This window comes from Heloderma suspectum, chromosome 3 (genome assembly GCF_057233095.1).
Source record: "Heloderma suspectum isolate Gila_16-S chromosome 3, 16-S_ref, whole genome shotgun sequence".
Taxonomy (NCBI): Eukaryota; Metazoa; Chordata; class Lepidosauria; order Squamata; family Helodermatidae; genus Heloderma; species Heloderma suspectum.
The window spans coordinates 265,097,489-265,112,175 of NC_139460.1; the positions used below are offsets into that span (position 1 = coordinate 265,097,489).

At 41.1% G+C, this 14,687-nt stretch overlaps 1 protein-coding gene across 1 annotated transcript; it reads right to left on the bottom strand.

Annotated features, from left to right (window-relative positions):
- Positions 1–522: 522 nt before the first annotated feature.
- Positions 523–12,716, bottom strand: PROC (protein C, inactivator of coagulation factors Va and VIIIa). Its single transcript, XM_084846778.1, has 9 exons — positions 12,688–12,716; positions 11,965–12,053; positions 11,310–11,470; positions 10,553–10,577; positions 9,598–9,708; positions 7,992–8,138; positions 5,644–5,735; positions 3,816–3,933; positions 523–1,711 (listed from the first exon to the last, which is right to left on the bottom strand). The coding sequence occupies exons 2-9, from the start codon at positions 12,044–12,046 to the stop codon at positions 1,143–1,145; spliced, it is 1,305 nt and encodes a 434-aa protein (XP_084702904.1). The 5' UTR covers positions 12,047–12,053; positions 12,688–12,716; the 3' UTR covers positions 523–1,142.
- Positions 12,717–14,687: the final 1,971 nt, after the last annotated feature.

A 14,687-nucleotide genomic window follows, 5' to 3' on the forward strand; every position in this document is an offset into this window, starting at 1 on the left:
CTCGGCTGGCAGATGCTGGGAGGAGACAGCAGGGTGTTGGAGGAAAGAGCTGTGTGCCATGTGGCCTGCCCTGCACCCCCTAAGTTAGCCTGTTGCCTTCAGGTGCAGTGGAGGATGCTGTCCCATCCCCAGTATTGAAGTAAGATTCAACTGCCAGTCTAGGCAGCTTTTGTACACGGAACGGGAGGGGGCGCCATCTTGTTCTTTGCCTCAGGCAGAAAAATGTCCTACGTTGGCCTCATGTCTGAGCACCCAGTGGGAATAAAGGCTCCCAAATATTCCAAAAATTGAAGAAATCAAATGTCATGTAAGCAGACATCCACTCACACAACACCACTTTCTCCTCCTGCAACCCTTTGGAGCAGATTTTGAGGTGGTGTGGGGGACTGCAGGCAGCAGGGAGAATCACTGACAGAAGCTGCTCTGTCAGTGAGATAAGCTAATTGGATTCTACCCATAATATCTAATAAGTGAAAATATAGTATCAATACATATTAAAAAGTTATAAAAACCCTTTAAAATAGTGGTTCAATAAGTTTACTTCAGAATTTTAAAAATGGTAAGTAAAATCCAGAGTAAGTCGGCCTGGCCACGAAGGTCCATCAAATGTTTCTGAAAACTCAATTTATTTAATATTTTTAACCAGCAAACAGTTCAGGTTAGCATAACAATACATTCTAGCAGGTTATATACATTTTGTGTACTAAAGTGTATAGTGTGTGTATACATATATAACAGAGATGGGCTGGCTTCAGTCTTACTTTTTTTCTTTTTTCTTTTCTTGGTACACCAGTGTGTTTTACATTTACAAAGTAATCATTCATATCCAGGATATCTTTAACAGTTCTGATCTGTGTTAAGTGATTGTAAGTACACACTCTTGCTTATCATCATAAGAAATGCTTTGTTGGATCAGACCAAGTTCTGCTTAGTCCAACATTTTTCACAAAAATCCCAGCAACCACCTAGATATTCTGCTGATGGGCTGTGGTCTTCCTGCTAAGCACCCCTGATGTATATGGTGGGGAAACTATTTTAAAAAATGCAATACACAGCACATGGCCACTTTGTATATTCTGTATTTATTAGCATACTAGTCTGAGTGCATTGCCAAAATAGTCCCTCATCATCTTTTTTGTGACTTATTGTTTGGTGTGAACATCTTTTTCCATTTGCTGTTTGATCCAGTCAAGATATGAGCTGACCTTGGTGTAGATTCCAAAGTTATCAGGATTTCCGCATCCCTCTCCCCAACTCACTAGTCCAACTAGGAACCAGGTGTTCTTGAATTTCGTGACCATAGGACCACCGCTGTCTCCATTACAGGAATCCCGTTTATCTCCCAGTATCCCTGCACAGATCATGTTGTCAGAGAGGGAATTCCACATAGCATGGACACAGTCATTCCGTGGTGCCAAAGGGATTTCAATATACTTGAGAACAGAGGAGTAATTCTTTTTGCTGTCCTCACTCTCGCTGCCCCAGCCTGTTACCACTGCTTTTGTCCCTTCTTTCATCAGCTCCTGCTCTGCCAGATTCTTGGAAGGCAGGCAAACAGGCAGCTTGAACCTGTCAATGTTAACTGGGTGAGGTAGGTGCAGCATTGCTATGTCATTGTCTGAGGTGCTGGCAGAATAATTTTCATGAAGCAATAGCCTGTCAGCAATAATATCTTGTTCATTTTCATCTGTTCGCCGACGATAGTATTTACCTGAAAGGGCAACAGAAAAACTGTACCATAGGAAGTACTGGTTATATGACTCTTTGCAGAGTACAAAGGGCCTGGATCCCTGCAGAATTTGTGTACATCCAGCAGAACTGTATATTGCATTGTGGCAGCGAAGCCCTCCCACAGACATTGCGTTCATCAGAGAAGAGCACAGATAGTGCATGCATGAATTGTTGTGAACTGCCCAGAGAGCTTTGGCTATTGGGCGGTATAGAAACGTAACTAACAAATGTATCCAAAATGGAATGAGACAAGGCTGGGGGAAGAGAGAAGAAAGCACTAGATTCTTCTATAGCTCACTGATTGGGTAAGGTAAGGTAAGTAAGTAGTGGGAGGAAAGGTTGTGTGCACTGTAGTTGACAGGAAAAAAATGTTGGCTTCAAGCCTTTAGTCAAATTCTAAAGCATTTCTTGACTGTACCACTTTCAGATTGCAGGTAAGAAATCATATGCTTGAATGTACCTTCATGTAAAAACTCAGTGCATATAGAAAAGTAACACATCAGGGAGAAATATTCAGACTAGCCTTCTCCCTGATGTTTCCTCATGTAATTAAAAAATAAAAGAAAAAGACCATCCTAGCACACAATCCCCACACCCGCAGCTTAAAGTCCAGTCGAGGAAAAGCTTTGTCATTTGATTCTGCTGATGGTTTAAACTGCCCCCCACCCAAATTTCATACAGTGCCATGGAAGTTTCAACATTTAGCTTCCTCTGCTACATTTCCAAAGCAGCAAAAAAATAGCATTTTTATCCTTTTTATGTCAGTTCCTTACTTCTTTTGCCCCCTCTACAGTCTCGAGGGGCCTGTCCATGGAATTTGTATTGGAAATAAAACTCCCTTTCACGCCAGTGGGAAATTTCTCCCCAAATGCAAATTGGAGACACAGACGGGCGCAATCTAGACTGCAGCGGGGGACAAAGGGTTGAAGTCCCCTAACCCCCATGTCAGGGTCCTGATCTGCATCAACACCGCCCTCCCTTCATACACTCAGGAAAATTTTCCAGTGCTTTATTTTTCCGTGGAAAAAATTCTGTTTTGTAAGTTCATTAGTAACAATGAATGGATGCCAATTGCAAATACATTATTAGGCAAGCTTGGCCATTTCAAGGTTGTAATTAATATTTTTCAAGTGACTATCCCTAGCATGTCTGTGAGACAATACATAGATGTCACTGAAATACATATATGTCTCAGTGTGAAATGGGATTAATAAGTAGTGACGGTGAATTAAAAGTTCCCCAACAACCTCAGTGGAACAGTTGAACTCTGCTGAAATGGATGAGTGGTTGCCAGCATATCATGCATGGTTCTTTTGGTTGCTAAAATTAATTAATGCACCCTTCCCCAACCTGGCACCCTCTGGATATGTTGGACTACAATTTTCATCATCCCCAGCCAGCGATGCTGACTCAAGGATACTGGGAGTTGCAGTCCAACATATCTGGAGGGCACTAGGTGGGGAAAGGCTGAATTAGTGTGTCAACAGTTTTCAGTACCTTTGCGTTTTTCCCCTTACATTTAAAAAATGTCAGGGAAGTATAAGCTATTGTCTTTTTTTACAAGTATTCCACTAAAAAGTTCTACATAATATAACATTTAAATCACATTAAGTGGGCTTTCATTTCCTCCCTCAAATATTTCAGGTAAAATAACTGTGGTGTATGGGGGGGGAATTAACATGGCGTACTTTTTTTTAGCTTTGTTGTTTACTAAATACAAGTAAAATAAACATACTAAATTAGATCACCGTCTGGTGATTTTCCAATGCAAACTGATTTTTTGTGTGTTTCAGATGAGCCTATGCAAATTAGCCTAATCTGCACTGGAGTTTTTCCTGGAACATTTTCTAATTCAAAATTTTTCGGAAGACCCACATCACTGCCCACACTTGCAATTTACTTTTAAAGAGCTAATTACACAACTGCTAATTGCGTGATTGGTGTCTCTACCCAGTTTGGCCATCAGCCTAGACTATTCTAAGTATCACTATGGCTTACCCAGGGTTCAGTCAAAAGAAATTTCAAGGTCATTGACTGAGGTGTCCCATATAAAAAAGAAATGTGGCTATGATGATTTTCCTTACCAAATGACAGTTTGATTCTCTGTTGTCCCGCCACACAATGGGCAGCTGTCAGCACCCAGGTGGAGGCAATAAGAACACCACCACATTTGAAACGGCCTACTCTGTTTCTCAGCATGACCTGCAATGGAAAGGAAGATGAGGCAGAAGATTATCAACATTGACTTCATTCACACATCCTTCATTTCACAGTGTATGCCCAATACTGCTCTGCTGGTGATATTGTCTGGTGTCGTCCATGTTGTTCTAGGTCTAATGGCAAATGTCCTCTGATTGTTTCTGGTCAATATATTTTTAATGGGGATTATATTGGGAGGAATAGTTTGGTAGCTAGATACAATTCTCACATTTCTTCTGGAGCTGCGCTTATGTGCCAAGTGAGCACTGAAGAGCAGTAGAAGCCTCTGTGCTCCTTTTGAGCTCTGGGGACTCTTACTTCAGAACAGAAGATACTTATCCAATCTCTCCCATATGCCTGAATGTTTGAGGTCTCTGGTCTGATTATTATTTCAACCAAGACCCATTTATTTTACCAGAAGTGTAATTATATGTTTGATTAATATAAGAACATAAGGGCTGTACTGAATCACACCAAGGTCCATCTAGTCCAATATTCTGTTCACACAAGGCTAACCAGCTGTCAACCAGGAAATCACAAGTAGGACACGAGTGCAACAGCACCCTCCTGCCCATGTTCCCCAGCAACTGGTGTACATAGGCATACCACCTCTGGTACTGGAGGTAGCGCATAGTCATCAGGACTAGTAGCCTTTGATAGCCTTCTTCTCCCGGAATTTATCTAACCCCCTTTTAAAGCCATCCAAATTGGTGGCCATCACTACATCCTGTGGTAGCAAATTCCATTGTTTGAGTATACACTGTGTGAAGAAGTCCTCCCTTTAATCTGTCCTGAATCTCCGACCAGCTTCATGGGATGGCCCTGGGTTCTAGTATTATGAGAGAAGGAGAAAAAAGTCTCCCTTTTTCATATTTCATATTATATTTCTTTCTTTATAGGCAGCCAGTATGCCACTGAGATATGTAATGTTAAGGTGATTCCATATGTAATTTTTGACTTGGGACAGTTCTGTCTAAAAACTTGACAACTGCTTTAGAAGTTTCAATACCGTCTTTAAATGCCACAGAAGTAGCTGCAGCTGGGAATCCAGATGGCGGTCAGACCTCATTTTAAGCTGCTGCTGTTGCTACTAACCATTTATGTTACATCAACATTGGCCTAGAAGCCAACAATCATACTTTCAAAAATACAGGGTGCTTCCAGATGGAGGGGACCCAGCAATAACCATCAGAGGACATCATGCACATTTTCCGTCTTTTCTTTCTTAATGGATTATCTGAGGTATGAGAAAAGACGGAAGAAGCCGTGAGAAAACATGGGAGGGTTACAAGTTGAAGATGAACATGTCTGGAGCCCCTGTAAAACTCCATGAATGAGGCAAGGTGATAGTGCCATAAAAGCTTCATCTGGAAGCACCCACAGACTTATTTATTTATTTATTTATTTATTTAGTTATTTCATTTCTATACCGCCCAATAGCCGAAGCTCTCTGGGCGGTTCACAAAAATCAGACTTCCTTCACCAGCTGTGGTAACAAAGTGTGCATTACAGCATATAGCACAGCAGTCTTTTCAACTTAAATAAATGAATGAATTAGCATGGCAAATCATGTCTTCTGCTTGGGATATTCAGACATTTGGTTTGACCTTGGAAAGCCTGAAATAAAAAGGACTTTTGTGCCAACACTTGAGAAAAGGGAAGCCCATTCAATGGAAGCAGCTGCAGGTACAGTCTGAATATTTCGCTCCTTACCTGCCAGGGGCTGTCTCCTTTTCCTGCAGGTATACCCCCAATTATTTTAGCAAAGTTTGACTCGGCCACAACTCTTCCACAGGGGTACTCACCTATAAAAGGAGACGTTGAAAGACCTATATACCATCCCTATTACTTTATTAAAAAAAAAATCACCCCAATGTTCAATCAGAAATTTCAAGCCACTTTATACTTTGTTTGTTTCTGAAAGTTCTATACATTCTGTAAGTGTCCCCTTCCCAATTTCTCATTCGTTCAAGCTGAGGGAAAGTTCTGATCCTTTCGGCTTTTATAAGGAATTCTTAGCTATAACATTAAACATTTTTTTAAAATCTCCTGCAACTGTGAAGCAGTATCTCACTGATCAGTATTATCAATGCTCACTAATATATCATACCACCCATTTCTAGCCCATGTAGGGAACATGTGTCCCCCCAACTCCGCAGAAGAAGAATTCAGATTCTCTGTACCTTTACAGTAAAGATAGGAATCAGTGGCCGATAATACGCATTTTTAAGATCAAGGACACAACCCAGAGAATGTAAGATGGGCCTAAGAACCATTCAACACATTACTCAAAATGAGGTGGCAGAATTTGGACTGTACTTCATACTGTACTCTAGCATGTAATATTTAAACATCTCACCCATTTAAATAACTTTTAATAAAACCCACATGGAGGGGCATTAAAAAATATGTCCCCTGCAAGCAATCTACAGTGGTACAAATTCTACCACCTCTTTCTGTATAATACACAGAATTACTCTCACACTGAAACCTATTTGAATGCCTAACAGTGTGCAGCCCAGTCCTGTATATGTTCATTCAGACATGATCCTCTGCATGTTCACTTGGAACTAAATCCTACTGTACTCAAAATTTACTCTCTAGTAAGTGTGTCTAGGATTGCAGTCTAAATATGATTTCAGTGGAACTTAATCTAAGTGTGAGCAAAGTCCTACTGTTTTCAATGGGTCCTGTAGGTGCCCAACTATCTTCTCTGACCCAGGATCATCCACAACAGGAAAAAGCTTATCCACTGGATCATATGAATTTAGCAACAGTATTTCTATGGACTATAATTCAAATTTAAAGCACCTGTTTCCCTTCTTATCCTCCATAGTACCTATTAAGATTCAGCCAGACAGCATGGAGTAGCAGGAACCATCTGCTTGCTTCTCAGTCTGTTTGGCACCCTCCTCATGAGCAGACCTTGCTGCCAGCGATTCCCTGCTCCCTAGACAGGCCCAAGGACAATGACTCAGCATTTCAGCTAGCTACCCTGATCTCATTGGTCCAATGCTGAGCCTGGGGGCTATAAGAGAGATGCTGACCTGGGATGGTGAGCTTGCCACCACTGGGGTCCCCCTTTGGGAGCACTTTATGGAGACCTACCATGCCCCACTCTGCCATTTTTCTGTCTAGTGTCTTGGAGAGTGGGGAAATAGGGAGCATTTGGGAGTGGCTATTCAGGAAACTACCTGCAGGGGGAGATTTGGTGGGAGAGTCTAATCCGTGCCTATAGGGAAGGGAGGGTAGGCTGGCGGGTGTCCTTCCCTCCTTCTAGGTTGCCATCTAATTAGGGATGGCCATCACAGGGAAATCTGGCCTTTTTTAAGCTCGGCATTTGTGAACTGAGCCGTGGGCATTTTCCTGAAATCCAAGAACTTTGCTCAATTTTTTTTCTTAAAGTGACATTTACACAAATTGCAGCTTCATTTTGTGCAATTTGTGCAAATTGCAGTCGTAATATGCTTAATTTGCACAAATTGTGCCTGCAATTTGTGCAAAATGACAGGTGCAATTTGTACAAATTAAGTATATTACAGCCACAATTTACATACATTTCAGCTGAAATTTGCACAAGCACTGCAAGTTGCATAAATGTCACTTTCAGAAAAGAAAAAAACCCTTGAAAATCTGCAAGTTGGCCCAACTCAATCTGCATCTAGTTGGGACAGCTCGTGGGTAAGCAAGTCGAAGTCCAGGGGGCCAAGCTGCTAAAAGCCTGGCAAAGTTTACCCCCTGGATGCATTCCTCCAGCATCCCTACATCTAATTAATAAATCCATAGCGGCAGCAAAATGCCACCATGTTTAAGTGAAAAGCCCTGCTTTTTAATGCTAGGTTAGTTGTAGGGAAAGCAGCAATCCAGGATTTGATTCTGGATGAAAAATGCTGACCTGGCTTATGTCACAGAGACCTGGTTGAGAGAAGAGGGAATTTTGTCTCACCCAGCTGTATCAGCTAGGTTATACCTTGATGGCTTAAATAATGTTGGTGCCTCCAATTTGGAGGACCTCATATAAAAGCCAATCTTGTGCTTAGCCTTCCATCCTTCTCTCTTACCAACAGGTTCACAAGATGTATGATTGTCTGTCAGCCGGTAGCCTGAAGCACAGCTGCAGTAACGGAGCTGGTCATTGTCTCTTTGGCCTTCTTCACAGAAATGGTCACAACCACCATTGGAAGTAGAACAGTTGGTGTAGATGACCTCTGAGAAGCAAAGGTACCAAAAGATACAACAAAAGAAGACAGTCATATCATGGAAGGGTCCATTAGTGTCACTCAACCATTTCCTTTTAAAGTTGCACTTGCGCAGAAATCGAGGGCTGATCATCATGCATTATGCTTGCTATAATTGTCCATTTGTCTCTTTGTTCTCTCATGGCATTCCATCAATTTCTGCCCAGAATGAGCTACTGGAAGTTGCAGTTGTCCTCACCATGAGCTAAAAATGCTCACCACCAGGGCAATCAGACTGTATTGCAACACAACTTGCTGTAATATGCACTGAATTTGCTATGTGGCCCAGGCACTGGTGTAAGTTAAATCCAAAAATGGCAGTATTTTGTTTCTGGGCAATTGTGTTGTTACGATTTACATTTACTGAGTTACCAGTTATTGTTGTATCCCTAAGTCAAATGAAAATGCATAATAGGTCCTATGTACTGAACAGGCTATATCTGAAGAAGCATCAGGCTGCCAATCCATTTACATCAGGCGCGCAAGATAAAGATCTGATACTCAAGAACATTGCTACCATGATCCTCGGCAAGCATAAGCCTTTTGCTTATTTTGCTTATCCACGTGCAACAAGATTTCCCAACATCCATTAAGTGAGGCCAGACTGATCTGGTTTGCACATAATGAGAAGCCACCATGGGTGAATTTCCCTGTGGGTTTTTTTTTATGAGGTGGCAGCTGCCATTATGAATATCTGGGGCGCGACAAGGCATATTGTAGCTTCTTGTTATGTGCAAACCCAGCAAGCGTGGGCTGTTGGGGTCATTGACAAGCCACCCAGAACCCATGAGATGTTTTATGGTTGCGGGCAGCTTGTTAACCACCCCAACAACTCACCCTTGCCAGGTTCACACATAACGAGAAGCTATGGCATGCCCAGTCATACCCCAAATATTCAGAAGGGTAGCAGCCACCTCAACGAGAAACCCAGTGGGGAAATTCACCCATGGTGGCTTCTTGTTATGTGTGAACCTGGCCAGTGTGTCAATGATAACTGAGCACCAGTAGTCTGTTAACCCCCACCCTCCCAATCCATTAATGGGACAGGCTAACCTTGCTGCAGGAGGAATGGCTTTACTTGCTCAATGCCTAAAAAAGAAAAGCAAAAAGAAAAGGGCTTATGCTTGATGAGGATCACTATGGTGATATTCTTGAGTATAAGATCTGCATCTTGTGAGCTGGATCTAAAATGGATTGTCACTTAAATTTTCACCCTTTAAAAAGTAGCAAAAAGTTTATCCTTGTTAACACATTTTCTGATTGCAAGATCTGCAGCTAGCGTACATCTTGAAAGGCTTTCAGAACAGTATGCATGTTCAGTGGTTTATGTATTCTCAATCTGACCTTGATACTACAAACAGATGCACCCATTACAAAGCAACAATAATTGTATTTTTATTGTAAAATGAAGCACTGAAGACAGCATTACCAGCTTGGCACAGGCGTCCCTCCCAGCCTTTATTACAAATGCACTCAAATTGCCCGATACCGTCATGACAGCGTCCATTGAAACATGGCTCTGATTCACACATATCTCCATCTGGAAATACATTTGCAGAGAAACCTAGAGCATATGCCATACACATCTTTGCAAGATTACGGATAACTACATTTCCACTTCATATCCCCAGCACTACACATACTATGTGATCCCTTTGTTGTGCTTCATCCCTTTCATGCATATGGAAAAATATTAGAAAATATCAGGAAAAAAAGCAGTGCGACTTGCTTTGGAATGCAATTCTGTTTAAGATTACAGGAACCATAGACAGTTTGAATAGAAGGAGAAATAGAGGAGTGCACTGCTCCATGGTTACTAATGACAATGGAATATTCAGCTGGGTATTCATTTCTGACCTCTATAGCAGGGCTGAGCAGACTTCAGGCTTGTGGAATCCACTTTGTGGTTTGTTTGTTTGTTTGTTTGTTTACTAGATCTGCGATCAGGTGGAGCCAAATGCAAAAGACATACATTTAGAATTAAAGAATTCTGAGCACAGCGATTGGTTTTGAGTACCAGAATTGAATGGAGTTCTTCCAAACAAAAATCCACTTCTGGTAACCCCAAACTTCCTTAATTTCAGCAGTATTATTTTGGCTGTCGTGATAATTTTAGGTGGCATTTTGTTGCTGCTATATTTAAGCAATTAGGAGTCAGAAATCCTTGCTGATTTCTTCAGACCATCCATACATCTACCAGTAGATCCTGATCTACCATCTACCCATCCCTGTTCTATAACACAAACCCAAGAAAGTCCCTTCTAACTGAGCAAGTAGCATTAACTAATAAAACTCATCTGAGAACAATCTTATATAGGGGGTGGGGTGGGAAGGATCCAAAGGTATCCATTGTAATCAGGAAGACTGTAGTTTTCTTTACTTACCATAATACTTTGGCCACAGTTCTAGCTGTGAAGAAACAAAATCTAAGTTAAAGCTTGAAACAGATTCTTCTCCATGATTGGACATGGACAGTATTATACCATCTTTTGGTGCAGATAGGAAAATCATAATCCTTGATCTCATAACAGTAAGAATGAATTATTTTTGGAGATCTAATTTGGCAAGTGGCTTAAATTATTCTAGCATTTGGTGAAGCAGTCATATTACTGCTTTAAACACATGCCCAGCTGATGACTCAATAGATAGTACAACTCCACATGGCAGCGGTGCAAGTAGTAAATGCGGGTTGAGTTACAAGCTGGGTATGTGATCACATAATCACTCCACCATGCACCAAGCCAGCCTTCCTCAACCTGATATCCTCCAGATGTGTCGGACTGCAATTCCCATAATTCCCATAATGGCTAGAAATTATGGGAATTGCAGTCCAACACATTTGGATTTCACCAGGCTGGGCAAGGCTGCACTGAACTCTGCCAACACCCAGCCAAACCTAGGGCCAGCCCAGCCATATAAGCAACAGAAGCAATTGCTTGGGTGGCAATTTTTAAGGATAGTTTAGCAGCGTGGAATCCAAGACTTCCTTGCCACGCCACAGAGATGTTGCATCAGCTGAGTGGGGCAGGGGGCATCTTAGCTTAGCAAAGCTGATCCAAAATGTTTCTTTACATTCTTTAGACTACAACTTGGTATAATAACCTTATTTCCCCTTTCAAAATTATTTTTGCAGTCACTTACAGTTTTTTGCTTGTCTTGAAATATCTCAAAGGCTTCCTCAAAATCACACTGTTCCTCTACACATTCCCGCTCCAATGAACCTGGCTTTAATTCTTCCAAGAAAGTATTTGCCCTCTTCTGGATTTTCAGCACTTGATTTGCTTCTTGGCTGCTGTAAAATACTGCAGGGGAAGCCCATATGGACCATTTATACTATCATATTGCCAGCTGCAGATAGTTATTCAGAAGTGTTCAACAATTATAACTGATGTAGGGTGAAAGAGTTTTAAAAATAGGAAAACTAAATGCTTCAGAGCCACTAAAAACTAAAATGGCCAAAAATAATGTAGACTTTAGCTATTGCTGCTGCTATTCTACAAAACTATCAAAATGGTGTTGATGAATGCAGGGTCCTACTCTGCCCCACACAACACTACTTAACAATGGAATATATACTACTGTACAACCCTCCCAACACTTGTTTTCACACAGAGGAGATAACATCCACACTCTAACTCTAGGATGCCATTTGGAACTCTTCTGAAGAGGATTCTATTTATATAGCATGCCACTGGCTCTGGGACTTGGGTTCTTGCTGTTACACCTATAGATTATGCAACGGCTCACAAGACATAACAATTATTTGATAAAACTAATGCAGGAAAAAAGGATATACCTGAGGCTTCATGGCCACTAGGCAGAATGAAGGCAGCTGAAAACACCAAAATGGTGATGATTCGCCACATAGCGCAACACATTGCACACCTAAGAGAATAACCACCAAAAATTGACAATTTGTTTTAGGGAAAGACATGCTCTTATTTCTTCCTTAAACTGTATGCTTTTGTTAAGATTTAATAAAATACACCCCAATATTTGTGACTATTATAGTTTACATTGGCACACAAAGCATGGTGCAGTTTCAGATTTATATTTTGTCTTACACTACCACATCAGAAGTAATTTCTTCCTATCCTCCATTCCCCATCCCTTTATATAAGTAAGGGTGCAATCCTATGCATGTTTAGACAGAAAAACGTCTTACAACTACCAGCATCTCCCAGCCAGCATTTTTCTGTCTAAATATGCATAGGATTGCACCTTAACTGCCAAAATTATGCTACCTCGACAGTACCACATTAATCCTACATCTTTTAAACATTTCTATCCAAAACTCAACCAACTTTCATGTGGATTTGTGATCCCAAAGCAAAATATATTTATATTTAGCATAACTGAAGACAAAACTACTTGTATTACTGATTCTCTTATGCACTATCTCACTGTTATTATACCTACTCTTTCCACCCCTTCTGTTTATTTTAGGCTAGATTAAAAACATTATTATTTTTTAAAGGAGAATCAGGAGTTTAAAAAAAAAATCTTACAAAAGACTTACCGATTTTAACAGCTGAATCCCAGTTGTCTACTGCCATCAAACTAGGACACTAGTTAATCCATAACTTCAAATATTTACTCAGAGACACACTCTCAGAGCTTTCCTTTCAGATAAACAAAAACTGCTTCTATGGGATTCTACAGAGTACAATGGAAGCCTAGGAATCACTCACATTCAAACATTTTCCTTTCTCTCTTAGTTCTGTAGTTGTTGTCCAGACAATGGCTAGTTGAAGCAATGTTACTATTTGACAAACACATCTATGTCTAAACTCCTCAAAGGATTTTTCAGCTCTTCTACTTCATAGAAAGGCAAAAACTAATCCAGTTCATTTCCATTTTAGGGTGCTTCAAGACGAGGCTTTTATGGTGCAATCACCATCTCATTCATGGAATTTTACCAGAGAGCTCCAAATCTCATTGTTTTCTATTTGCAACTCTCCTGTGTTTCCCCATCACTTCTTCCTCCCCCCCACCCCCAGTCTATCTAGAAACATCCCAGATTCTTTGACATCCCGTATCTGTCCACCAAGCAATTTCAAGTCGAAGAGTCCACAAGATAGCTATACTTGTCTGCTTATATCCTTTCCCAAGGAACTACAATGGCATGATGTTGGTCTACAGCTCTCTAGTCTGCCCTCATCCTCCTTGGCCTCTGTATTGCCTTCAGAACAGTTTACCATTTACTTCTGGTCCATACTTTAGAATTTCACAGCTCTGTTCTCAGCTAGTCTTCAGTGTTTAGTAGGAAAACCTTCTTCATGGTCTTTGACTACTGTTAAGGTTGCACATACTTCCATTTTTGGTCCCATTTTCCTCTATGCATGGTCCATCATGGCCTTTATAGCACCACTTATATGGTGATGCTTCTGGTGTGTCTATCCTGGTCCCTGTCTTCTCCATCGTCTTCTGCCTCCAGTCCTCGTCTGATATTGCTGATTACCGTTTTTTTGTTTATGCAGTCACAGGCTCAATTAATCCAAGACTGAACTGCTCATCTATTATCTCTTCAGTGGCTCTTTGCCCATCAACACCGCCGTCCACTCTATTGACTAGGCAAGAACCTTTGATTTTATCTTTGATTCCTTCTTTGCTTTTGCTCCCTGTATTCACTCTGTTGCAGAGTCTTATTTTTCCTACTCCATCTTTGTAGAAATCTGGCCTTTCCTCTCAACTTTGGTTGAAACAGTGGTTCATGCTGTGGTCATCTCCCACCAACTACTGCAATCACCTTCTGTCTGGGCTTCCTTTGTCACACGTATCATCTCACATATTTCCAGAACTCTACTACCAAAATCATTAACTTCCCTTATCTTTCAGACTATGCGACATTCCTCCTCACCTTCACTGGCTTTCTATCCCTTTCTGCGTTGAGCACATATTCTCCATCTCCTTACCTTCAGAGCCCCCCATGGGCTTGCCACATCCTGTCTTTTGGCCCTTGTTCCTCATTATATTCCTGCATGTGACCTCTATTCCTCCAGCTATCACTCTCAGCTGCCTAAAAGCTTCCTGATGCCTTAAAACAGCTCTGCCTTTTCTCTCTTGCTGCCTCTATAGCTGGAAAATCCATCAAAGGCTACCTCTTCCATTAAGTCTGTGAACTTAACCTTGTAGTCTCCGCCCACAACTGAAATAGAGCCTAAGCATAAGTAACTGCATTTGCACACTCATCTTGTTACCATTCTCCTTTCCTCTGTTTATATTGTATTGTCTTCAAGAAGGGGGCTTACGTTTACTACTTATTTTCAGAGGGTAGCCATATAAATCTATTGTAGCAAAACAATAGTCTTGTGGCAACTTAACAACTAACTAATCTATTCTGGCATAAGCTTTTGTAGACTATAGTCCACTTCATCAGATGCATGGAGTATTATGGAGAGTTTCAGTTTTTTATACAGAATTGCTTATGTTAATCTGTAAAGCGCCACATGTATGGCTGGTGCTAAAAATGTATTAATTTGTGGTTGTTGCAGCCACCTCTCCACATCTCCCTCCCTG